Below are 27362 nucleotides of genomic sequence, written 5' to 3'. Positions count from 1 at the left end.
ACTGGATATCTTTAAGGCTTTTGATTGTGTGAGCTGGCAGGCACTAAAGATTATTTTAGATAAAATGGGATTTGGAAATAAATTTAAAATGATAATAGAACAGTTATATTCCCAAAATACAGCTGTAGTGGTGGTAAACGACGGACTCACTGATAAGATACGACTAGCCAGAGGTACAAGACAAGGATGTCCGCTCTCGCCGGTCCTGTTTGTAATGGTTATGGAAGTACTGGCGAATGCATTAAAAGATGATGGAGAGATAGAAGGAATTGGTGGTGTAAAAAAAATAAAATTGAATATGTTTGCGGATGATACCCTATTAACTATCAAGAATCCAATAAGAAAGATAGATAGAATTAAACAACAATTGAGAGAATTTGAAGAAGCTACTGGATTAAGAATAAACTGGTCCAAATCAGAGATGATTTTGTTTAATTATACTAAAAAAGAAGAAAAGGAATGGGAACGGAAGGGAATAGAAATGAGAGTTAAGGAACAGATTAGATATTTGGGAATTAAAATTACAAAAAATTTAGATAATCTAGAGAAGGAAAATTTAATTAAGTTAAAAAAAGAGGTTTTAGTAAAATTGGAAAAATATAAAAGATTAAATTTATCATGGTTTGGAAGAATAGCATTAATAAAAATGAAGATTTTAGCAAAGATTAATTTTGTGTTTAGGATGTTACCAATAAAAATTTCAGAGTTAGAGATAAAAAGTTGGCAAAATATAATAAACAATTTCTGTAATGGAGATAAGAAAGCGAGGGTAAATAAGAATAATTGGTATTTAAGTCAAAGGAAGGGTGGAATGGGTCTCCCAAATATAAAATTATATTATGTAGCAAACAGATTAAGGCATATAGTAGAAGCAATTATAGGAGTAGGAGACTTAGATTGGATGGAGGACAAAACTACAAGTAATATAGAGACGAGATTGGAAAATGTTTTTTTTAGGGAAGGAGGGAGAAAATGGGTTGAAAGTATAGGTAATCTGCTCCTGAGGTCTCACTGGGAAATCTGGAGTAAATTTAAAGGGGAGCTGCTTCCAAGCGGCTCCCCTTTGTCACCGGTAAATAATGTTAATGAACTTCCCAGAGGAACTGAAGGGCAGATTAAGTAAAATATTAATAGAGAAAAATAAAATGAAGTTAAAGAATTGGTTGAGAGAAATAAATACAAGAGAAGATATGGAAGAGGTTTTAAAAGAGAAAAAATTAACTTGGTTAGATTATAGGCAATTAGAACAGTGGAATAAAAAGTGGATTAGAGAAAATAGAGTTTGTAGAGAAATGACGAAGTTTGAGGAATTAATAGTTAAAAGGGAAAAATGTAAGGAAAAAAAATAAGGGAGGAAGTTCAGTATTAAAAGGGTTAATGAGTGAAATATATAAAATATTGCTAGAGAAAGGGCTGGTGGATAGTTCAGGAAAATTGGTATGGGAGACAAATTTGAAGGTACAAATAGGACGACAGAGCTGGGAGGGACTCTGGAAAAAAAGAGTGTTGAGAAATATGTCAGTGAGAATAAAAGAGAATTATTTTAAATTTTTGTGGAGGTGGTACCTAATCCCGATTAGATTGAATAAGATAAATAATCAGCATTCAGCAAATTGTTGGAGAGGTTGTGGGGAAAACGGAACGTATTTACATATGTGGTGGGAATGCAAATATGTACAAAGATTATGGAATTTGGTGTTTTTGGAAATTGAAGAAATAGTGGGAATGAAAATAGAACAAACACCAAAAATTGCATTACTGTCACTATTAGAAGATTTAAAATGTGGAAAAGAAATTAAAGAATTGATATTGAGTTTGCTGACTGCAGCACGATTGATGGTAGCTAGGAACTGGAAGATTCAAGGGGAATATTCTATTGAAGAATGGTACAAAGAAGTATGGGATATAGCTATTAATGATAAGTTGACTTGTAATATTAAATGGAGGAGAGGTATAACTAAAATAAATGAGTTTGAAGGAATCTGGAAACAGTTCCTAATATTTGTGTTTTCTAAGGGAAGTGGGAAACCGCCAGCAGAAGAAAGTATGAGATTTTGGAAGCAGGAATAGATCCCGAGGTGGGGGGTGCACTTATATGTTAAGAATTAGGCATGTGCTCCGCTCCGATTAGAAGCGCAGAAGCAGGAGCGAATTGGCCTGCTCCGCCTTGCCCAGAGGCGGAGTAGAAGCGGACCGCGGGCCCCTAGAAGCAAGGCGAAGAGAAGCAGCCATTTTCGGAGCGCTTCTCTTTACGCAGTCTGCTCTGATCGCCATCTTGAAACATTTCGCATTGCGGAAACATTTTCGCATTGCGGAAAAGAATCGCGGATAACTGTGTTGTTTTTGATGCTATCTTTCTGAAAAATCTTGTGCTTAGAGAGTCGTGGATGGGGGTCATTTTGAGAATACTCTCAGCTCTCTGCGTGGTTCGGTTCGCGTGCAATATTTTTTTAAAAATCGGGTCAACAAACAGGGACAGCGCTGGTAAACCGGCGGTTTGGGTTTTTTTTTTTTTTTTTTTTTTGAAGCGATGACAGGCACATTCAACTCCCAATCCTGATGAGAATTGATCACCTCATGAAGCATCCTCCAATCCCAGCGTGGGAGGGGGGACAAAGGCAGAGCCACCCTGAGACGTTTCTGCTTTCAGTGTCTTTGTGGGTTTGGCGTTCGTGGAGAGAGGGTCTACTTTAGTTAGCTGCTGCTGTGTACTTTGGAGATAGATTAGGATTTAGCTTGGCGCGCGTGTGTGTGTTTCTTTGCTTCTTTCTGACTTTTTGCTTAGTTTGCTGTGTGTTTTTCCCTTACTTTGATTTAATATAAACTTTATTTTTAAATTTTGGAGTGAGTGTTTGGTTGGTTGGTTGTCCCCCCCCCCTTTCCTTCTCTTAAAGCCTGACTGACTGTGTTTCATCTTCCTTCTATATACAAAAAAATAAATACCAAATAAAAAATTATTCTCTATTTCTTCTCTCTGTTACTTGGACTGTGTTATATTGTGTGCTGTGTGCTGTGTGTGTGCAGTGCACTGTTTGTGAAGTGCAACAGCCACAGATTGAGCATTTCAAATCCTGTTTGGGGAAAGCATACACACACTTCTTGTCCCAATTCCCTACATTTAGTAATATTCTTAAACATATTTTTATCTTCTTATACATATTCTTAGTAGTATATTAGTATATTCTTATACATATTATTATTAGTATTAATATTTTATTCTTATACATATTATTATTAGTAGATATTATTAGTAGTATATTATATCATCATGAGAAGAGGGAGCAGGCGTGCTGAAAGCAGCAAGGCTCAGGCTACCAGCAGTAAGCAGCAGGCTGCCTCTCCTGCTGTAAAAATCAAACGGGCAACTCCTTGGCTGGCTGCTCCGCAACAGAAGCAGGACAAGCAGCAGGCAGGCGCACTCTCTTCTGCAACTTGTGCCCGGCGTTCTCTTTTTGAGGGTGGGAAAAGTGCCCCTTTGCAAGAGGCACGTGGCAGCAGTGCCATTAGAGGAGTATCCCCAACTCCTTCATTATCGTTTGAGCCCACGAGCCCGCTGATGGACCTGTCTCCAGACCACCTAGACGAGGTCCTCAGCACAGTGGAGGGGCAGGAGGAGGAGGAGGAGGCAGTGGTCCTCCAGGATGTGTGGGCTGAGGAGGAGCAGCAGCAGGCCGAGGCTCTCTCCCCAGTCTCATCCCACACCTCTTCCGCTGCCACCCCTGTTTCTGTGGCAACACCAGAGAGCTCAGGCGGGCAATTGGTGTCACCACGGAAGCGAAAGACAAGTATAGTGTGGGACCACTTTGAGGTAGGGCGGATCCCCGCTTTGCTGTCTGTAGCCACTGCAAACTCACCCTAAGCAGGGGTTCATCGACAGGGCATTATGGAACCAGCAGCATGAAGATGCATCTTCAGAGGCAGCACCAGGCGGTCTTGTTGGGGAAAGAGGCGGGCAAGGCGACTGGTTCCAGGGGAAAGCCAAAGGCGGCGGCTGCTGCTGCTGCTGCTGCTGCTGGCACTGCCACTCTAAGCTCTCTATCTCCCATCCCCACAAGGGTTAGGCAGGCAACCCTGCAGGACATGGGGTGGGGGAAGTATGGACCCACAAGATGGCATTTTCCAACGCCCACCAAGATCACTACCCGCATCGGTGAGATGGTGGCGTTGGACGACCAGCCATTCAGCCTCGTTGACAATGCAGGCTTCAAGAGGCTGATGGCACTTGTGGTGCCATACTATAAGCTGCCGTGTCGCACCACCCTGAGCAGGTGGGTGGTGCCTTCCCTGTACCGTTCCTGCAGGGAGTTAGTGCTGGGTCGCCTGTGCCAGGCGGAGGCACGGATGGTGCACTTCACCTCTGACATTTGGTCCAGCGAGAGTGGAGTGCACGCTTACCTGTCCCTGACGGCACACTGGTGGGCAGCCGTGGGGCAGGAAGCATCCAGCACTAGAGGGACTGGCAAGGAGGGCTACTGCTGGGCCCTCCTCCACACGCAAGTGATGGACCAGTCCCACACAGCAGGGGAGATTACGGAGGCCATGAACCGCATGGTGGATGGGTGGCTAGCTGGGCAGAAGGTCACCCGTGGTTACATGGTCACGACGAGGGAGCCAACATGGTGAAGGCGGTGCGCGACGGCGGATTCGAGGGCATCCGCTGCATCGCGCACATCTTGAACCTGGTGGTGAGGGATGGCCTTGGGATGGGCAGCAAGGCCAACCTCGGTCCCCTGTCCGGGATCCGTAACCTCCTGGAGAGCTGCAGAAAGGTGGCAGGGCATTTCCACCACAGCGTCAAGGGCAGTCGCTTGTTGCGGGAGAAGCAGGAGGAGTTGAATCTCCCACAGCACAGGCTAGTGCAAGACGTGGTGACATGCTGGAACTCCACCTACCTGATGCTGGAGCGTATGGTGGAGCAACAGCGTGCCATCCACGACTTGTTCAGGGTCAGGGACATGGGCGTCCACCACATGGGCAAGCAGCAGTGGGACGCCATGTCCCAGCTGGTGGTGGTCCTCAAGCCGTTCCTTGAGGCCACCGAGACCCTGAGCACTAGCTCTGCCCTCCTCAGCCAGGTGATCCCTGTATGCAGGCATCTCCAGAAACAGATGGGCGAGTTTCTGGAGTACAAGGATCCCGTCACCGGCAGGCGCTTCGAGCCCAAGGTACGCGAAGCGGTGACCAGGCTGAGGGACGGCCTGATGCAGAGGCTGGAGCCCATCCAAACAGACAGGGCCTACATGTTGGCGGCCATGTGCGACCCTCGTGTGAAGGATGGGCTTTGTGGGCCAAATACCAGGCAGCACTGGGTGGAAATGCTGGTGGGTGAAGTGCGGGCGGCACGGGCCAAGAGGGTGGGGCAGAGTGAGGCAGAGGGGCAGAGTGAGGCAGAGGAGCAGGCCACCCCTCCCTGCAGCGGCAGCAGCAGCAGCACCAGCAGCAGCCTCACCTGCATCCCTGCCAGCAGTAGCACAGGCCAGGGGTATTGGGCAGAGGCTCTGCATTCCGTGGTTTGGCAGAGACCCTCCCCAGCCACCGGCCAGGATGACGCTGGAACCACCGTGCAGCGTTACCTGGCAGAGCCCATGGAGGACTGCTCCATGGACCCCCTGGCCTACTGGTCATCCCGCTGCCAGATTTGGCCGGAACTGGCACGGGTGGCCATGGATCGACTCAGCTGCCCACCCACCAGTGTTCCATGCGAGAGGGTATTCTCTATGGTGGGCGACATAGTGACCCCTCACCGCTCTCGCTTGGAGCCGGACTTGGTGGAGCAGCTGGTCTTTCTGAAGAGCAATCTGCCCCTGCTGGGATACCCCACCCTCAAGCCCTCGTGGGAGTGACAGGCAGGCTCCCCTCCCTTTAATTCCACCCCTCCTTCGGTTGGCAGGCAGACTACAGTTCAGGCAGGCTTTTTCATTATTATTATTATTATTATTATTATTATTATTATTATTATAATATTATTTAGTGGCTGTGTTTCAGTTCACAACATCAACTCTGAATCATTCGATTCGTCTGTCTCAGTAAGGTCATGCCTTCTTCGTCTTACATACATACAGGCAGGCAGGCTGTAGTCCTTCTACAATTCAGTTCACTCCGTCAAATTCAGGCTTTCTCTTCTCTTCCTCACTACCACAGTAGACGACGTAGCAGGCAGCACTGCCAGGCTGGATCTTCCCCTAAAGGAGAATACTTCCTGCCTGGTGGGCATCATGAGCCTCTAAAAGCTGTAGGCAGAGTTCGTCAGCGTCCGTGTGTGTGTGTGTGACTGTGTGAGGGCAAAGCACCACACTTGATTTCATTTCATTTCTGTGGCGTCTGGTACAGCTTAGTAAACTCATCCGGATAGTTTTCCACCCAGTTCCAAAAGACTCCATGATTGACTGCACGTGTTTGGGTGAGGTGCAAGCAGGGGGCAAGGCAATGCCTGCCACCACCACCACTAGCCAGGCTGCCTCTCTCCAGCAGTCCACGGGTCGCCCTTTGGAGTGCCCTTGGAGTGGAAGACGTACTCCCTGATCCAGAAGTATCCAAACAGGCACAGGGTAGGGTAAGCAGGCACAGGGTAGGGTAAAACTAACAGTATAAAATCCGCACAACATCAAGTTTTAAAAGCTTTAGGAAAAAGAAAAGTTTTTAGTTGAGCTTTAAAAGCTGCGATTGAACTTGTAGTTCTCAAATGTTCTGGAAGAGCGTTCCAGGCGTAAGGGGCAGCAGAAGAAAATGGACGAAGCCGAGCAAGGGAAGTAGAGGCCCTTGGGCAGGCGAGAAACATGGCATCAGAGGAGCGAAGAGCACGAGCGGGGCAATAGTGTGAGATGAGAGAGGAGAGATAGGAAGGAGCTAGACGTTTATATTGGATTCTGAAGTGAATTGGAAGCCAATGAAGAGATTTCAGAAGCGGAGTAACATGGTCAGAGCGGCGAGCCAAGAAGATGATCTTTGCGGCAGAGTGGTGGACAGAAACCAACGGACTGATGTGAGAAGAAGGAAGGCCAGAGAGAAGAAGGTTGCAGTAGTCCAACCGTGAAATAACCAGTGCATGAACAAGCGTCTTGGCAGAAGAGACAGACAAAAATGATAGAATCCTGGCAATATTATACAGGAAAAACGACAAGATTTAGCTACTGCCTCAATATAAGGAATAAAGGAGAGCGAGGAGTCAAATATAAAGCCAAGGCTACGAGCTTCCTTGACCGGAGTAAGCGTAACATCATTGACAGTAAGAGAGAATGAGAGATGAGGAGAAGGTTTAGGAGGAAAAACAAGCAATTCAGTCTTTGCCATATTAAGTTTCAAACGACGATGAAGCAGCCAAGCTGAGATATCTGAAAGACATGCCGAGATACGAACGTGAACATCAGGAGAAAGTTCCGGAGATGACAGATATAGTTGTGTATCATCGGCGTACAGATGATATTGGAGGCCTCTCTCCCCGGTCTCGTCCCACCCCTCTTCCACTGTAACCCCTATTTGAGAAGCAAGCTGTCACTTCAACTCATTGACTTCCCCTATGTGCGGGAGGTACTCCAGGAGTCCACCGATCTCCCATAGTACAGCCACTTAGTGCGTACGGACAGTTTAAGTTTTCTGAGAAGTGAGCTCTCACTTCAACTCCTCTTGTAGTGCGCCGAGTTGAGCACAGCCACTACGGTGGATGCGCATGCCCGCATGCCTGGGAGCCGTCCTCGTGAGGTAGCTGGATCTGCTGGGACTGACTCCCCCGCAGATCTATGGCTTACTTGTGCAAGGTACCAGCTTTTCTGGGCCTGCCTGCCTGCCTGCTTTCCACCACCCAGGGTGCTACTGTGGTGGGGCATCTGCCAGGACTGACTCCTCGCCTGCTCTGCCTGCCTGGTGCCTGGGAGATGGGCTTTGCGGTTCGTGCCCAGCACCCTCCGGCACGCTTGCTCCCAGTCGTCCTCCTCTATGCCCCTCAATGCGTAACTGCTGGCTTAGAAAGAAACAACCAGCCATCCTTGCCTCACTTCCTCCTTGCGCCCGCTTACGGGTTGGTTTGCTATGCGTTAGTGCTCAAGCCATCCTTGCGGCACTACAATGCATGCTGCCTGCCTGCCTGCCTTCCCTCCCTTCTCCCCTTCCCGCCTCGCAGGGATGGTGTATGTGTCTTGCTTTGACTCAGGGGAGAAGTCCTTCCTGCGCTCACTTAGACTTTATCAAGTTCAAAAATCCATTTTTCAAGTGTGGAAGAAGATTTAGGGTTATCTCATGGCATGTTGGGATTTCCTTTGAACTGGCCCCATTGAGCTGTCTGCATTGCAACTTTAAATCCCTGACATACTGGAGTGTCCGATTTTCAAAACTTCCCCTAACATCAGGGGATGATGGGATTGGCTTGAAACATGGCGTCCATGTGGACACATGGGTAAGCTGTCATGGGACCAAAGGATAGGTTTCTGACGTGCAAATTGACGTAGTTGTAGAATGGGACTTGATTTGGGGTGAGTTAAAAGGTTTAAGCCCCGCCAAAAATCAGGCGATGATGGGATTGCCTTGAGTCTCAGCGTCCATGTGGACACATGGATTAGCTTTCATGGTGCCGAGTTTGTGGTTTCTAACATGCAAACTGACGGAGCTATCGAAAAGGGTGTGAATGGGGTGCCCGATTTTCATAAATTCCCCCAAAATCAGGGGATGATGGGATTGCCTTGAGTCTCGGTGTGCGTGTGTATCCCTGGATAAGCTTTCATGGTGGCGAGTTTGAGGTTTTTAACGTGCAAATTGACGGAGCTATCGAAAGGGGTGTGAATGGGGTGCCCGATTTTCAAAAATTCCCCAAAAATCAGGGGATGATGGGATTCCCTTGAAACTTGGCATGCGTGTGTATACGTCCATGAGGTGTCATGGTGCCAAACTTGAGGTTTCTAACTTTAACAGAAAAAAAGTTGTTTACTTTTTTAGCTTTCAATGCAACCCTATGGGGGGGAAACGGAGCTCCGATCTGGATCCGGAGCTCCGCAGCGGAGTGGAGCGGACATAGGCGGAGCGGGGGTGGAGCGAAGTGGCCCAATCCGCAAAATGCGGATCTGGAAGAGAAGCGGAGCAGGGGGTCCGTGCACACCGCTGCTAGGGGTGTGATCCGCTTCCCTTAGGATTGGAGAAGCAACAGCGAATTGGGGTGATCCTCCTCCGCCTGAGGCGGAGAAGCAAATCGGGGGCTGGAGAAGCATGGCGAAGACAGGTGACCATAAACGGAGTGGTCCTCTTTTCGCGGAGCGATCCGCCCGCCATTTTGGATTATTTCGCCCATAGGATTGCATTGCGGAAAAGATTAGTGGATAACTTTTTTGTTTTTCAAGCTATTTGAAACTCACTGTGCTTAGAGAGTTGTGGGTGGGGGTCATTTTGAGCCTATTTTCAGCACTCTGTGTGGTGCGGTTTGCTTGCTATAATTTTTTTAAAAATAGGGTAAAAAAAGCTGGAGAGGTACCTTTTTGAAGTGCTGAGAGGCAGATTCAACTCCCAGTCATGATCACCTGACTAAGCATCCTCCAATCCCAAAGTTGGAGGGGTGGATAGGCAAAACGGGATACTTAGTAAACTGGGATACTGGGAAACTTCTCTTTCTTAGTCTCTGAACGGACTTTTCCCAGTGTTTTTTTAAACAGTAGCCCCACCAAACGCACAAACACAACCTGAAATCATATACTAAGCAAATAAATAAATAAATAGGAAACACAGCACTGCTAACCACCCTAACCTTGGTGAACAACTGAATAGATGTGGTGCAAGGGGATGAGGTCCCCTAGGGCATGTGGACGTGCCCAGTGCATACTCCTACCCTTGGAGGGTCCTCAGAACCCTCCAAAGATTAACCAGTGAAGCTACCTATGCCTGTAATGAGTTGAAGTGTAAGCTAGCTTCTGGGCATGTCCACTTTCCTTTTACTGGTAAAAGACAGATATAGCCTTAAAAAAAAAAACTTGTTGTGATTCAGCAAATCACAACTGATCACAAATCACAAGGTTCACATCTAATCACAAATCACAAGGTTCACCCTAACCTTGGTGAACAACTGAATAGATGTGGTGCAAGTCGATGAGGTCCCCTAGGGCATGTGGACATGCCCAGTGCACACTCCTGCCCTTGGAGGGTAATCAGAGCACTCCGAAGAGTAACCAGTGGAGACTGGAGAAGCTAATGCCTATCATGTGCTGAAGTGAAAGGTAGCTTCTTAAAGACTGATACCTACTTAGGGCCAGTCAAATTGGCATATCCCCCTCCCCCTGGGCACGTCCGTTTTGGATATTTTCCCCATAGTTGCATTGCGGAAAAGGTTAGCTGATAACTTTTTTTTCAAGCTACCTCCTTGAAACAATGTGCTTATAGAGAGTCATGGGTGGGGAAACATTTGTGCCTATTTTCAGCACTTTGTGTGCTGCAGTTTGCTTGCTATATTTTTTTTAAAAATAGGGTAAAAGAGCAGGAGGGGGTACCTGTTTTTGAAGCGTCCTCCAATATTAATACTAATGATTTTAGTATTAACGGTGTAATTATACAGAATTATCCTTAAGTATTAAATTTATACAGTTATACTACTAACAGAACACAGTCCCACACGATGGCTGAAATTATGGAGGCCATGAAGTACATGGTGGAGGGGTGGCTGGCCAGGCTCACCTGTGGTTACATGGCCAGAGGAGAAACCAACATGGTGAAGGCTGTGCATGATTGTGGATTTGAGGGCATCTGCTGCATTGTGTACATCTTCAACTTTATAATGAGGAATTCCCTTGATATGGGCAATGTTAATTCGGGCTGTGCTCCATCCCGTTTCAGGTTGTAGAAGTGGGAGCGGAGCGACCTGCTTCGCCTCCGTCAAAAGTGGAGAAGCGGGTTGTGGGCAGCTGAGCAATTTACTGATTTGCAGAGCGCTCCGTGTCTTTTTGGAGCTCCGTCCGCCATTTTGGACTTTTCTCCCCATAGGATTGCATTAGGCAAAAAAACTCCTATAACTTGTTTTTAAAGCTAGATCCCTGAAAATTAGTGTGCTTAGAGACGTTGATGATTGAGGGTCATTTGTGTTGATTTAAAAAAAAAAAAAAAGTTCAGCGGTTGGGTTTTTAAATTTTTATTGAATGGGTAAAAGAGGGAGGGGGAACCTTTGTTTAACGTTGATTGGCATCTTCATCACCCAGTCGTGATAAGTGATCAGCCCATGTGAAGCATCCTCCAATCCCAATGTTGGAGGGGGGGGAATAAGTAAAAAGGGATACTTAAGTAACTTTTCTTTGTCTTTGGCTCAGACTTTTTTGTTTGTATTGGGGATTGGTGAAGCTGTAGCCCCAAGCAAACTCACACACACCTTAAATAATATACAAAGTAAAATAACAGATAGGCTCCCTAGATAGCATCTGGGGGCCACAGGAGATTGAGGATTCCAGGTTCATGGAAGGCAGCACTCTGACCTCAGATCTGGGAGTCAGTCCTCTGCCCCCCACCACCTCCCTCCTCCTTGCATCCAAAACAGAAAGAACCATGACTGATGCCTCTCCGAGGTCAGGAACTCCCCCAGTGGGCGGGGCGGAGGGGAGGGGATTGGGGAGGTCAGGATGGGGGTTATCCTGAGGCTTTTCCAGCCTCCATGCACCACAGGTGATACTGTGGGATCCACATTGGTTGCACTCACAGGGGAAAAGCAATCCCTCCTGAGGTGCCCCCTGTTCCTTCTATAAGTTTGACCTTGGGGAGTCTCCACTACATATGAGCGTGGCTCTCTTCTTTTCTGAGCTACTGATGCTGGCATCCAACCTAAAGTTGTTTTCAACCTGACCCTGTCTCCTACTTGCAAAGGTGGAAGAGGTGCTGTGTGCTTGTCATAATATGCTTTCTGCTGCCTCTGTCAATCTTGTAATCTAGGGTGCGCTCCACGTGGCACCCTGGGCTTCAGGGCAGATGTAATAGCTGGCAGTGTGCTCCGTAGTAAACGTCCCATGAGCAATTGGGCAGGAGCAAAATCTAAACCTGTTACTGGAGTATTACGCAGGTTCAACAGAGCCAGATATGGATCAGCGCCATCTTGTAGAGTTTTCGATAGCATGTGCTTGATGGTTTGTATAGTACGTTCTGCTTGCCCGTTGGACTGGGGGTAAGCTGGGCTCGAATGTGTCAAGGTGATCCCCCACTCAGTTGCAAATTGTCTCATAACCTGGCTCGCAAATGGTGCATGGTCACAGATTATCTCTTTAGGTATACCATGACGTGCAAATGTTGCCTTCAATCTGGCAACAACAGTCACAGCTGTTTTATCTGTCAAGTGGAGAACTTCAGGGAACTTAGAAAAGTAGTCCATGACTACCAGGTAAGAGTGACCTTGTAACTCGAAAATATCAGCTGCTACCTTTAGCCATGGCAGGTCTGGGATCTCGTGAGGGATCATTGGTTCCCTCTGATTGGCTGGCTGATGTTCCTGGCATGGCTGACAATTGTTGACCCACCGTTCTATCTCTTCATTCATACGAGGCCAATACATCAATGCCCGAGCATGTGCTTTAGATCTATTGACCCCTTGGTGTGGTAAGTGCAGCAGTTTTAACATGTTGTCTCTGGCGCCCTGGGGGATGATGATTTTGTGTCCCACCAGCAACAAGTCATTTTCAATTCGAATACTGTCTCTGAGAGGCCAATAGGGATAAAGTTCAGGCCTAATCTGCTTGCGCCTCCTGGGCCAGCCATTAATATGTAGAGTCTTCAAGCCCTGTAGGCATGTATCTGCTGACGTGTGTTCTTGCAATGATTTGAGCATATGATCACTAAGCGGGTCTGTACTGGACAAACTGTAGATCACTCTATCTTCCATCAGAGGTTCTGTATCTGTGGGGAGAGTACTTGTAGTCGCCCTAGAAAGTGTGTCCGCTATAAACATGTCCTTGCCTTTCGTATAGTGGATCTGAATATCATATTTCTGCAGTTGTAATAACATTCTCTGTAATCTTGCTGGGGCCTTCCCCAGTGGCTTGGCAAAAATTGCCTCCAGTGGCTTATGATCTGATTGGACTTTTACTTGGACACCAAAAACATACTGATGGAATTTTGACATTGCAAAGACGATTGCCAAGAGTTCCTTTTCTATTTGTGCGTAATTTTGCTCCGCCTTGGATAAGGCACGAGAAGCATATGCAATTGGTCTCTTTTTCTGGAATAGGCATGCCCCCAAACCATCCTTGGATGCATCAGCTTGGACCCATAGTTGCTCCTTAGGGTCAAAATACTGCAAGACTGGTGCAGTTGTAATGGCTTGTTTTAGTCCATCAAGAGCTGCCTGCTGTTCAGGCCCCCATTGCCACATAATATCATTTCGTAGAAGAGTCCTGAGGGGAGCTGTTAGGCTGGACTCATTAGGTATGTATTGGGCCAAGTATTGAATGGTGCCCAGAATTCTTTGGAGACCTTTCTTATCTTCAGGGGGAGGTAATCGGATGATTGCTTCCACCTTGCTGTCATCTGGTTGTACACCATCCTTAGAGAAGATGTGGCCCATATACTTGACAGTATCCACCAATAATTGAATTTTGTCCTTATTAAACTTGACACCCTTTTTCCTCGCTCTGTCAAGTACCTGTTTAAGTATCTTATCATGCTCCTCCTTGCTGGATGCTGCAATAATCATGTCATCGGCAATGATATGGATGCCAGGAATGTCCCCAAAGCACTCATAATTTTTCTGCTGGAAGACTTCACTTGCTGACTTAATGCCGAAGGGCAGTCTATTAAAATGATACCTCCCCCACGGGGTGTTAAACGTACATAGTTCCGATGACTCCTTGTCTAGGGCCACTTGCCAGTAGCCATCCTTCTCATCTAAAATGGTAAACAACTTTTTGCCAGCAAGTTCTCTCTGCACATCCTCAACTGTAGGGATTGAAAAATGTTGTCGCTTCACTGCCTTGTTGAGATCCCTGGGATCAAGGCACAGCCTGAGTGAACCATTCTTTTTTTGTGTTATCACCATGCTGTTGACCCATGCTGTTGGAATAGTCACCTTTGTAATGACTCCCTTTGACTCTAGGTCTTCCAATGTTGTTTTCAAAGGGGCTATGATTGCATATGGAATCTTTCTGCATCCATGCACCACAGGTGATACTGTGGGATCCACATGAATATGATGCACACCTGGGAAACGACCCAGGCCTTCAAAAACATCAGAATAGTGTTTGAGGAGACCCTCCATCTTGGTTGGAGAATGTACTGCTAATACGTGCACACGTCTGATCAAGTCAAGGGCTACACAGGCTGACCGACCCAGAAGTGGTGGATCTCCAGTTTCTGTGACATAGAAGGTTAGATTTCGATTCTTCAGACCATTTTTGCAAGGAGCTATAATGGTACCTCTTGGTTTGACCTTTGCTCCACCAAAGGCAATTAGTGTCACATTTGTCATTGCTGTATGCACTTTATCCTGCAAGCACTCTGCAATATCTTTTGGAATTGTGTTAGCATCAGATCCAGAATCTAACTTGAAAACAACTGGAAGTCCTGCCACAACTACTGTGCTATACCAGGCTTCTGGGCTTCCCATGAGCCTAGCTTGATGGCATGTAGTTATTACTCCCATGAATAAGGCATTTACATCTTTGGTGAGACTGGAAGGCTCAGATTGTGTCCTACACATTTTAGCAAAGTGATTCCTTCCTGCACACCTATTGCAGGTCTCTCCAAAAGCTGGACACTGCCTGGGCCTGTGAACATAACCGCATCTACTGCAGGAATTGCCCCTTGCCGCTGTAGGTTTAACTGTTGCAAAGGTCTGCTTTGGGGCCCTTTTACTTTCTTGGTAGCTTATGGTCCTTCCGCTTTTATGTTGGATGGCTAAGATGTTTGTTTCTGAGGTCATTGCTGTTGCCTGAGCCCTGATAAGAGCCTTTGCTCTACAGATGGTAATAGCTTGCTCTAGAGTCAACTTAGGGTCTTCTAGAAGCTTTTCTTTAAGCTTGCTGTCTGAGATGCTGAAAACAATTTTGTCTCTAAGCATCAGGTCTGTGGAGGCCCCAAATTCACAATGCTGAGATTTTTCTCTAAGGGCTGTAACAAAACAGTCTATGCCTGCTTCCTCATTATAAGGAAGCTGCCAGAACTGGTACCGTTCAAAAACAGGGTTTCTCCTGGGCTCACAATAAGTTTTGAATGCAGCAAGGGCTTCTTCTAGTGTCTGACTTTCAGGATCTGCATAGATATTAGGAATGGTGTTGTAAATTTCTAAAGCCTTTTCTCCTATGCAGTGCAGCATTACAGCAATTTTGTAGTCTTCTGACTCTTTCTCCGCTTTTGTAACTGTAAGGTATAGTTGTAGTCTCTGTTCCCATTTCCTCCAATTTTCTCCTAAGTTCCCAATAAAGCTTAGCTCAGAAGGAGGTTTGAAATGCTCCATGTTTTATTCCAATATGGCGGCGGGCACTAAAACCCCTCTTCAAGTGGATTTCTGAAGGGGAGAGTCCACTGGAGCTATCGTCAGATGTAACAGCAGATGGAATCAAACAGACACGGAGTGGGCGAGAAGTGAGACTACCAGCAAAGTTTAAGGACTATGTTATGGGATAGTGGTGAAGAGCTGAGATTGACAAGTTAAGATTTAATTGAACAAAAGTTATTGTTTTTATGGAGAAGGGGGGATGTGATATGTGGATGTATATACCTTTAAGAGGCCTGTAGCTGCTAGTCTCCAGGTCCTCATCGAAGGCCTGGGCGGAGCCTCTGTTTCCTGTCAGTTGGTGTTGTGGGCCTTGCGGAGGGAGTTTGGTGTCACTGTTCTAAGAAGTTTTAGTAATAAAAGAATCCAGCAATGAAAAGACTCTGATGTTATTGCCTGGTAGTCTAAAGGCAAGTGGCAGGCTGAGCAGGTAAGCTCACCCGTAGGGTCCCTATGCCTGAGGGATACTACAGACATAGCGGCCACAGCACATTCCTCCGCTGAGCACCTGGGCCACGAAGGCAGCCTCTCCTCTCGCAAGTTTCGGAGTTCTTCCCCCATAAGTTGCAGGAGCTCTGCCCTTGGCCCAAGAAAGCCATTTAAATGCCACGGCCATGGCAGAAGCAGTGACTTATTATTTTAATTTTTAAAAGTATTTTCATTCTTGTTGTAAGATGCTTTGGGTCTGAGAAAGATGTCCAGTAATAAATAATTGGATGATGGTGGTGGTGGTGATGATGTAAAGAGGGTGGGATGGGGTGCAGGCAGTCACAGTGGATGGCAGCCTGAACGTGAGCTGACAACGTAACGCAGCATCGAGAAAGGGCCACTACAATGTTTTGGTTGGTATCAAGAGGCACAATGTCAGCCAGACTCCCAGAGTTTGGAGATCAACTGCCTGGAACGGAGCAAACAGACCAACAGCAGTGAGAACCCTCTGCCAGAGATGCTTTAAGGTGGGCTCCTGCATTGAGCAGGGGGTTGGACTTGATGACCTTACAGGCCCCTTCCAACTCGACTATTCTATGGGCCTATGAACTGGAGCCCCCACTCGCCCATACACACCTTTTCCTTGCAAAGGCGCCAGCACTTCTCGGGTGATTTCCTCAGCCACGAGCTCCGCCACCATCTCTGGCTCCAGCCCCTGGGTGGTGAGGAAGGCCTGGGTCTTCTTGCCCCTGTCTGGCTGCTGGGAGGACAGGATCACCCGAAGCAGCTTCTCAGAATCATGGGCGGAGATCTCACCGAAGGAACAGCCCAGCTCCTGCAGAGCACCAAGGGGAAGGACGGGGGGAGGCCAATCCTGAAGCACCTGCCGCCTGGGAGAACCCCCACCCCACCCTGACCCCATGCCAAACGGACAGGCAAGATGCTCGGGGAAATTCCTATGCTTTCTGGAGCGCCCGCCCCAGGCGGCTCCAAACATGTGTCCAGACATTCCTTGGACCCACACGGACTACAGCACACCTCTTGGATAACAACGTTGTCCACAGGCAACTCTGCAAGTTCTGCCACTCCCCGTGCCACGGAAAAAGCGCGTCTCTCCTGCAGCTGTTCCAGAATTCTTCTGCGCTCATTCTGGAAATTCTCAACAGTGTAACTGCTTAAAATGGCACGATCAATTAAGACAGAAGAATCCTTCAAGGCAGAGCTGAGGGCACTTAGCTTCTTCAGATCTGGCCCAATGTACAAAAGGAGCACAAAAAACAGTAAGGAAAAAAGACAGGGCCGCTGCTGAAGACGTGGCGCCATCAGCCGTTCAGAGGCGAGAGCCTTGGGGAAGGAGCAAACGGGGACTCAGAGGTCAGCCGCATCGACCTGCCACCCAGGCCCCTCCTCCTCCTCCTCCTCCTCCTCCTGCTCCTCCTCTGAGCGCCACCCTGGCCAGAAGCACATTGGGCAGCGAGGACAGAGACGGCCACTTCAGTGGCTGTGCCCAAGCAGTGTGGCAACGAGGGACAGGGCCTTTTCGGTGGTGGCCCCCAGACTGTGGAATGATCTCCCTGACGAGGCTCGCCTGGCACCAACGCTGCTCTATTTCCAGCGCCAGGTTAAGACTTTCCTCTTTGCCCAGGCATATGGCGGCACATCCTAATGACCCACATGTTTAGTTTTAATCGGTTTTTAATGCTTTATGTGTGTATGTACTGTGCTTTAGAGTTTTAAATTTTGTATACTTGTTTTTACCTCAATTTTAGAATTTCTATAAACCGCCCAGAGTGCCCTGGCTATGGGAGCGGTATATAAGTGTAATAAATAAATAAATAAATAAATAAATAAATAAATAAATAAAATGTACCACTGGCATCCATGCTGCTTTCCTTTCAGATGCCAGGTGTAAACCTCTTCACGTACCCAAGAGCTAACTTGCCCAAGTGTGCTCCTTTTCATGTGCCAGTTTATTTAAGCACTTCACTGTTTTAATGCATTCCTAATTTCTAAAAATTTGTAAACCATCTTGGAATCAGTCTAGACCAAATGTTTTAAACAAATAAACCACGTCAGGCTGATCAGCAACTGGTGGCCCCAGTCCCTTCCCTTCCCCAAGTGATGAACACAGAGGACAGGGACTGCAGAGGTAGAAGGCTTGGCCTTCTGTCGAAAGGCACGGGCCTTTCAATGCACTTGCAAACTACTTACTGCTCTGCCAAATTTCTGTTGGTTTCCTATCCCATTTCTGTGCCACAGTCTATTATTATTATTATTATTATTAAGTTCTATTACACTTAAAAGGAGCCCAAATTTGGCAGCTAAAGACTTCTTTAACCCTAGCTTGCCTTTAAGGGCCGCCTGAGGCCAGGCACTGAAAACGACACCCTGGCTGACGTTAAGCTCCAGTTAAAATCCACAAATGTAAATCCAGCGACTAGGCTACGTGGGCAACACCCACCCACAGGAAACACACACACAAAATGGTCCTTGCCGTGAGGAAGAGCAATGTTGGTAGCTGCAAAAAGCTGAAGGCGTTTTCCTAACTCGTCCTGGGTCCTGCATTGCGGCAGCATCACTTCCAGGAGACATGAAGCCTGTGACTCCACCCAGGGCCTGGGGAGGATGGGAGGCGGCACATCACGTGTGGCTGGAAGCTGTGGAAAGACCACCTGGAGTAAGCGAGGCGGGCTGCAGAACACTCCTGCCCACCACCCGGACTTCAGGCCAGGGACATATTGAGGCAACTTGCACGAACAGCCACCCTCCGCAACAGAGGTTTAGGAAATGAGGAGTTGTACACACCAGGAAAGGTGTGGTGTGTGGGTGTTAACTGTTCTTCATCTGGTGAAATTAAACTCACGATCAAAAGAACACAACTAAGGAAACAGGCTCAGTAGACTTCGGGCCTGTTCAGAGGACATGCGAAGCCACGGTTAGGCCGTCGACCCTCTTGCAGCAAGTGGTGAGTGCGTGTTTAAACCGTGGTTCCATAGCCACCATGGTTAGGAATGGTTCACACAACATGCTAAGCCATGATGTTTACCTCAAAATGCTTAACCACCGTGGTTTAGCATGCCGGCGAAACAGGGTCAATGCCTCTCCCTTTAGGAATCCCTCCGCTGGATCCCAAAGAATAGGATCGTGGCCCATGTTTTACCCCATGTAATGTATGCAGGACCTCCTCCTGGTGGATGTATCTGTCGGGAACAAAGATTGCGCCAATGCACGCCTCTTGTCCTGCCTGCCTCATTCCTCTCCCTAAGCGCAGGACAAACATGCGACTCAGCAGCAGCAGCAGCAGCTTCGCCTAACTGGTTGATTCCCCCCCCCCCCCATCCCAGACAGGGCTGGAATTGGAGTAACGAAAGGCCTAAGAGGCTAAGAAGAGGAACGGGCCTGTTGCAAAAAATAAAGATGATAAAATCAAACCAATTATCGAACATTAACAAATGTATCTGAATCAAACACAAAAATCTTCACCATAACTCATTTACTACACATTTCTTCAAACAAACTTCTATATATGCTTTCTTCTTTCTCCCACTTCCTCATCTTAAACCTTAATAATAAACCTTTTATAAATTGGACTCATAGTTTGATCACTCAAGGAATATTCTGCCATGTGCCAGATCGCTTGGTTTCTCCTACAGGCTTTCATTCATTGAAGAAGAAAGGGGAAACGGGTGAGGTTCACTCTGGGGTGTCTCTTCTCCCACTGAGAGGCAGCATAGTGTAGTGGTTACAGTGTTAGACTGGGACTAGGGAGAATCAGGTTCAAGTCCGCATTTGGCCATGAAGCTTACAGGGTGGCGCTGGGCCTGGCGCGGACTCTCAGCCTAACCTGCCTCATGGGTGGGATCGGGAGGGGCACCGACAGCAGGGTATCAATGCGACCAATAATTATTTAAAAAGCAACCATCTGTAGTTTCGAGGATCCTCTCACCACAGAAGCCAAATTGTCTTAGAGCGCTGGTAGAATTTAAGAGAGAAGCAGCATGGCACTCAGCCCATCGAACACCTGCAGCTTTCACAACAATATACAAAGCAGAGGCACCAGAATCTGCCTCAGCTGTTAAAGACTTGGGTATTTTTGAAAGCTTCATCAAGTGAATTAAGCTTCTGCTTACTTCTGAAATGCATGCTTGGAATGCAAGGAGCCTGGCTTGGGCTTCGTGGTAGATTTTGTAGTCCATGCACAATTTGTACACCTCCAGCAGCAGCAGCAGAGGGGAATCCTTCATACAGTAAACATACATACCTTCAAGGAAGTTGCTGGTCTGGAGGTCAATTATGACAAATCTGATTTGCTCTGTGTTTAATATCCCTTTGGCTGAACAGAAAAATATTCATAACTTTATTGCTTGTTAGCCAATCAGGCCATTCGCAATATTCAACGAATTTCCAAAGTCACTTTAAGATTTGGCAGTTTAAAATACTTAGGCATTCAGATCACTAAGGAAATCAAACAACTGTGTATACGCAATTTTGATCCTTTATGGAATGCTCTAAGAAAAGATATGACACTGTGGAAGAAACTTAAATTATCTTGGCTAGGGAGGAATGCAGCCCTGAAAATGACTTTGTTGCCTAAACTGTCTTTTTTATTTCATACCCTGCCAGTAGAGATTCCTGGAAATGAGTTCAAACGTTGGCAACAAGCTCTATCCACAGTCAGTGGAGGGGGCAAACGCATCCGGGTCAATCAAGCGACACTATTCCGACCAACTAAACTAGGGGGGGTTGGTGTCCCAAATCTTAGGCTGTACCATGATGCTTTTCAATTGAGGCAACTACTCAAAATAATTAGAAATGAGACAGCAATCCCGTGGGTGTCAATTGAAAGCGCCCCCTGCATCCCTACGATCAGGGCGATCCCATTCCTTCCAACATTGAAAAAACATATTCAAATAATTAATAACCCATTTTTGAAAGCAAATTTAAAGGTATGGGCAAAGTGGGCAAAATGGTTTGCACCATCCCCTTCTCCCCTAACCCCGATTTTAGACCACCCCCGATTCAGAGATCAATTTAAGTACAGACAATTTGCAGGCTGGGAAGAAAAAGGTTTTTTCCATATTCGTGATCTCTTTATACAAGGAAAAATCATATCAATGCAACAATTAGAGGCAAAACTGAGCCCACTCCCTTGTCCCTGGCTCCAAAAACTACAAATAGTCTCTTTTGCAAATGCTCTATATCGATTCCATAACATTCCACGCTCGCTTACTATATTTGAGAAAGCTTGCCTGACTTATTCTAGAAAGGTTAAAGGGGGAGCTTCTGATATATATCACATGATATTGAATTGTTAATTCCCAGATAAGGGAGGGTTAAAAATGATTTGGGAACATGACCTGTGCACCAGTTTCACTGAAGGTGAATGGAAAAGCTTGTGGCAATCAGCACCCTATAAAACAATATCAGCAAAAGTTAAAGAGCTCACTCTGAAAATCACTCACAGGTGGTATATCACCCCTGTTAGACTGCACCATATTAGTGCTAATATATCCCCGCACTGTTGGCGTGGTTGCTCCGTTCCTGGCACTTATATTCATCTTTGGTGGGAATGTCAACAGGTCAAAACTTTTTGGTCGAGGGTTTTCCAAACCATTACAAACATTATTCATGTTGAAGTAGAAACTGACCCAGCACTGGCTCTACTTTCTATTTTTAGGAATGCCAATAGAAAAATTATTCCCAAAGCCTTGGTCACCCATTTGCTGGTTGCAGCCAGGTGGGAAATTGCCCAATTCTGGAAAAGCGACAGACCTTTTGACCATCAACGCTGGTTTGATAAGATTTGGAAACTAGCGTTAAATGATAAATTGACACAACATAGCAGGTTAGCAAGAGGAGAAATAACAGCAGACACATTTGTGGAAAACTGGCTGGACTTTTTCACATTTATTAATATGAATCCTGGCGAACCTAGACCCCCAATGACTCAGGAATCCTTTTGGTCAGAGGTTCTAACTTAACCTGCATCTTTTTCTGTACCAAGTGCTTATTGAAGGAATGAACACCCGTGCTTTTTTATAGTGGTGCTGTGGGAACATTTATATTGTTGTTGAGTGTTTTCTTTTATTATTTATTTATTTATTTATTTATTTATTACATTTCTATACCGCCCAATAGCCGGAGCTCTCTGGGCGGTTCACAAAAATTAAAAGCATTCAAAGTATAAAACAACAGTATAAAACCATAATATAAAATACAATATAAAAACTCAACCAGATAAAAACAGCAGCAATGCAAAATTACAAATTTAAAACCATGTTATTTAAAATTTATAGATTGTTAAAATGTTGGGAGAATAAAAAGGTCTTCACCTGGCGTCTAAAACCATAAAATGTAGGTGCCAAGCGAACCTCCTTAGGGAGCTCATTCCACAGCCGGGGTGCCACAGCAGAGAAGGCCCTCCTCCTGGTAGCCACCTGCCTCACTTCCTTTGGCAGAGGCTCACGGAGAAGGACCCCTGAGGATGACCTTAGGGTCCGGGCAAGTACATATGGGAGGAGGCGTTCCTTCAGATAACCTGGCCCCAAGCCGTTTAGGGCTTTAAATGTTAATACCAGCACTTTGAATCGGGCCCGGACCTGGACTGGCAGCCAATGAAGCTGGAAAAGGACTGGCGTAATATGGTCTCGTCGGCCAGTCCCTGTTAGTAAGCGTGCTGCCCTGTTTTGCACCAGTTGAAGTTTCCGGACCGTTTTCAAAGGCAGCCCCACGTATAACGCATTGCAGTAATCCAAACGAGAGGTTATCAGAGCATGGATAACCGTAGCTAAGCTATCTCTGTCCAGATAAGGGCGCAGCTATATCAGCCTAAGCTGGTAAAAGGTGCTCTTTGCCACTGAGTTCACCTGTGCCTCAAGTGACAGTTCTGGATCCAAGAGCACCCCCAAACTACGGACCCGATCCTTTAGGGGGAGTGCAACCCCGTCCAGGACAGGGCAAACATCACCTCGCTGGACAGAAGAACCACCCGCTAACAGTACCTCCGTCTTGTCTGGATTGAGTTTCAGTTTATTAGCCCTCATCCAGTCCATTACCATGCCCAGGCACTGGTTCAGAACAGCCACTGCCTCACCTGGGTTTGATGAAAAGGAAATGTAGAGCTGGGTGTCATCCGCATATTGATGACACCTCAGTCCACATCTCCGGATAACCTCCCCCAGCGGCTTCATGTATATGTTAAACAGCATAGGGGATAAGATAGAGCCCTGTGGAACCCCGTGGCTTAGGTGCCACGGCACAGAGCAATAATCCCCCAGCACCACCTTCTGGAATCGGCCATCCAAGTAGGAGTGGAACCACTGCAACGCAGTACCTCCAACTCCCAGCTCAGACAACCTATGTGTGTTTATTGTATTTGTCCTTACTTGAAAATCAATAAAAATAGTATTAAAAAAAAGGGAATATAAAATCAATACAATATTAAAATAACCATCGCTGCATCTTAAAATACTCAGCCAGCCACCATTTTCAGTTAACCAGTTATCCAGGCCCCTCCTAGATATGATAAAGCCAGTGACACATGTAGAAAAATGTTCCATGTCCTCTCTTTTCAGGGGAATATCTTGTGTTTGTAGACTCTCGGTCAGCATTTTTACAGGGAAAAAAAATAGAAAAGATTCTGCCAGAATTTATAATCCCATCGGAAAATTCTTCATTCATAACCATTGTAAAAGTTTGGATAGCCTCAGTCAAAGAACGGATTTGTAATGCGTTGATTAGTGGTGTAATTTTATTTTTCATAGGTTCTTGAATTTTAGAGGTTGCTTTCTGTGTAATCGCGAGGGTCTGAACCAATCAGATGCACCTTTGGGTATGACTCAGCCAATTAGGGCCCAGGGATGATATAACAAACACTCTGTACCCTCATTGGCCAAGTCTGCCCTAAAGGCAGTGTCTGATTGGTTCAGATCAGTGCTATTCAAAATGTCTTACAATCCTTTGAAATGTGGTACCGTGGGGCCTGCAGGTTGAGCCACATGGGACTCCCTAGGGCTGCCCAGGTGGGTGCAGAGGAGGAGAAGGAAGATGGCAGCAGCTGCGACAGCAGGCTTGGGGTCAAGGACTGGCCCCTCTGAGCCTCTGGACACTCAGCAGCAGCTGCCTGCCTAGACCAGGCCTGCTTAAGGCATATAGTAAAATGATTTTAAGTTTTCTACCCAATAATAATAATGATAATTTCAGACACACACACGCACACACACACACACACACACACACACACACACACCCCTATTTAGTAAACATTAGCATAGCCGGGGGAATCTGTGCCATCTCAGGAAGCAGGGGAACTGCATTTTCCCACGCCTCTCCTTCCTCTCTCGCCCATTGGGGCTGAAAGGGCCTCTTCTTAACCTCAGGCTTTGCCCTCAAACTCCTTATTGGGGCTGTCTTCACAGGGTTTTATCTGCAGCTTGGCTAATAAATATGAACTCACTTAAATCGAAGGTTGCGTCTGCTGCCCGGAGGGCTTTGGCCACAAGTTCCAGGCCGAGCTGCACGTCTCCCAACACGTCAGTCCCGGTTCACACCTCAACTTCCTCCTTGGGACCAGATATGCCCCCTATGTGCCCAGGGCTGCACTGGTCTGACGGGTCATGTCATTTCAATGGGCAGAGGGCACTGAGATCAATTTGAGAGAGGAAGGAGCCGTAGTGTGTGGGTTGAGAGCGGGACTAATAAAGAGGGAGTGAGAGCAGCAAGAAGAGCAGAGGAGTGGCATTAAAGAGGGGCTGTGGCTCAGTGGTGGAGCACCTGCTTCCCGTGCAGAAGGATCCAGGTTGAATTCCTGTCATTTCCAGGAAGGGCAGGAGAAATTCATGCCTTAAACCCTGGAGAGATGCTGCCAGCCAGTGTCAACAATGCTGGGCCAGATGGTCGGATCCAGTATAAGGCAAGTTCTTATGAAAAACAGGGGGAGGCTCTGGAGACAAGATGAGGGAAGGGAAGCCTTCCGACCAGTGGCTCACCCCTATTTGCCCTCTTGTTGCTGTACCCCTCTGGTTACTTGAAGGAGAAGCACTTTTCACATGCTCTGATGGCCTATCTATCCACCCATCCATTCCTCCCTCCCAATAGAAGGGAGAGCAGCATGCCAGGGAATCCTGGCTGTTATCTCTGATCTCAGACTGGAGATAACAGGGGGAACCCTCCAGGGGGCTCAATGGGCCAGGGGTTCTGCACTCCTGTGGCTGGAGTGACACCGTGTGTCAAATCTTTTTGAATGTGGAATGAAAAGCAGGAAATAACACTATGAAAGCGGTCTATGGAATGTGGATTTTGCCCCAACAGTAATCAGTCCACTTCAATACTCCTATAAAGCAGTAGTGTAGATCTAGGGTTTTAGAGCCATTACTTATTACTGCTTCTCAGTTACTGTTTGTTCCATTATATAAACCAACACCTGTTCATTCTTTTAAACACCAATGTTCTGGTCCAGCTGGATTAGAAGGTTGGCAACTCTGGCCTGCTTCTAAAATGCAAATGTGGAATCATGGCAATTTCAAATTTGGGGAGGCTGAAAGAGGCATCACTGTGTACTGGATTGCTACCAGTCTGTAAGCCTCCATGGCTCATATCTTTTAAAACTGTAAGCTGAAAAACTAATGTTGCTAAATATGTTTTTACGGAGGTTTCACATCAAGAAATATTTGCATATGTATAAATTCTCTATGTATAAATATGTATAAATTCCAGGCAGGTGGCTACTAGGAAGAGGGCTTTCTCTGCTGTGGCCCCCCGGTTGTGGAATGAACTCCCCAGAGAGGTTTGCTTGGCACCTACATTGTTTTCCTTCTGTCGCCAACTGAAGACCTTTTTATTTTCTCAGCATTTTAACACCTAATTTAACTTAAATTTAAACTTTGCTGTTTTCATCTGATATTTTAACCTATATTAATTTTGCTGTGTGGTTTTATTCTGGTTGTGCTTTTTATACTGTATTTTGTATTTGTGTTTTAAATTTGTTGATTGTTTTTATGCTCTTCATGGTTTTAATTTTTGTGAACCTCCCAGAGAGCTTAGGCTTTTGGGCGGTATAAAAATGAAATAAATCAATAAATCAATAAATCAATAAATCCTAAACGTCAAACAGAGAGGTGCCAAGGCTCAAGGTTATCTGAAAGTCATTATTATTTCTTCTGCAAGCCCTAATGACTCTTTCCAGACGTTTAGAGTTGCTTGATGGTGGTGGAAATGCAGAGGCTTAAAGGAATTCTTCACATGCTCCATTGCATGGGCCTGGAAGCTGAGCCACGACTCAGATGTGTTCTATCCCATCAGGAGCTTTGTGTAAAATATTTAACTTCAGGCTACCACCTCCATATTGCACAGCTGGCGGTTATGTTCACGAATGCTTTCAGAGCACCCAAGAGATATGGTCCTACAGAACATGGAGGGAATAGCTAAGTCCTACTGAAGTCAATGGAACCAACTGACAACTGAACTTGCACAGGTTTGCATGTTTATGGAGAAAGATCATACAGCTTGAGATATTCATAATTTAACCCAATGCTGAATATTTTGGTCTTATCTGGTGCTACGTTCCTGAATTATCTGGAGTTCAGCTGCAGTTACAAGTAGGGTTTAGGAAGGCTACAACTGTGAAGAGCAAGATCTCCCCAGCCCCTCTGGTTTTCTAGCCCGGATTGAGAAATTCATACATGGATCATTCTGGTTTCTTGCCACAATCTTGCCTCTACGGTTTCCTAAACCCAAACTGATGCATGCCCCACAGTCATAGATGTTGCACAACAGTGAAACTGGAGACGACTCTGGAGACTTGCCAAAGCCAAACTATTTACTCTGGAACCCTCAAAGGTGGCTTGATGACTCTAGTAAACATCCTTGACAATGCACAGCTACGGAGAATTTATGTATTGCTCTTTGACATCTCTCAGTTCAGAGAGGGTGCTGACCTATGTGGACAATGTCACCTAGAATATGTCCCTGAAATCTCTACAACATTCAGGGGTTCTGTGACAGCCACAGAGAGGTTCTTTTGCAGATGCCAAAACAGAGAATATGCTCAGAGGGTTTCCAGGAACTGTACTGACCATTTTTTTGCTTGTGGTGAACCACATAACTGCAGCATCCTGGTGGTGAAGAACCTTCTGGCTCTGGATTGACCGAGCCTTCTTAGGTTTGCTATTGGCTCCTCCTTGGCAGGAAGGAGTATAAGAGGGCTTTGGTCTTGGTGGAGCTTTACTCGGTCTACTTGAGCTCTGATGGTCTTCGTATGTTTGGATGGGAGAGGGATGATTCCCCCCCCCCCCGGTGGACCCCTTCTTTACCTAAGTTCCCCAGCAGAAAAGAATTTCTGATAGACTGCCACCAGTCAGGATGAACCTCCTGACCCACCATAGTCTGTCCAGCTGCTAGGGGAGTTTCTGAGCCCTGTTGCCAAGGGCCCCTTCCTTCAGCTCTGACCTTGGGAAAAGTAACAAGGAAGGCACTTTGGCTTTTCTTTCCCAAAGCCAAAAAACCA

General features: G+C 46.5%; 1 protein-coding gene across 1 annotated transcript in view; it reads right to left on the bottom strand.

Annotated features, from left to right (window-relative positions):
* LOC134411230 (maestro heat-like repeat family member 5) overlaps positions 1-27362 on the bottom strand; it is a 126730-nt gene that overhangs the window by 77029 nt on the left and 22339 nt on the right. The window contains exon 4 of the mRNA XM_063144944.1: positions 16496-16694. Within this exon, the coding sequence (XP_063001014.1) occupies positions 16496-16694 (199 nt within the window). The remainder of the gene's footprint in view (positions 1-16495; positions 16695-27362) is intronic.

The sequence above is a fragment of the Elgaria multicarinata genome, chromosome 19 (genome assembly GCF_023053635.1).
Source record: "Elgaria multicarinata webbii isolate HBS135686 ecotype San Diego chromosome 19, rElgMul1.1.pri, whole genome shotgun sequence".
NCBI classification, from domain to species: domain Eukaryota; kingdom Metazoa; phylum Chordata; class Lepidosauria; order Squamata; family Anguidae; genus Elgaria; species Elgaria multicarinata.
The sequence above is the reverse complement of the archived record's forward strand: the minus strand, read 5'-3'. Positions and strand labels throughout refer to the sequence as shown.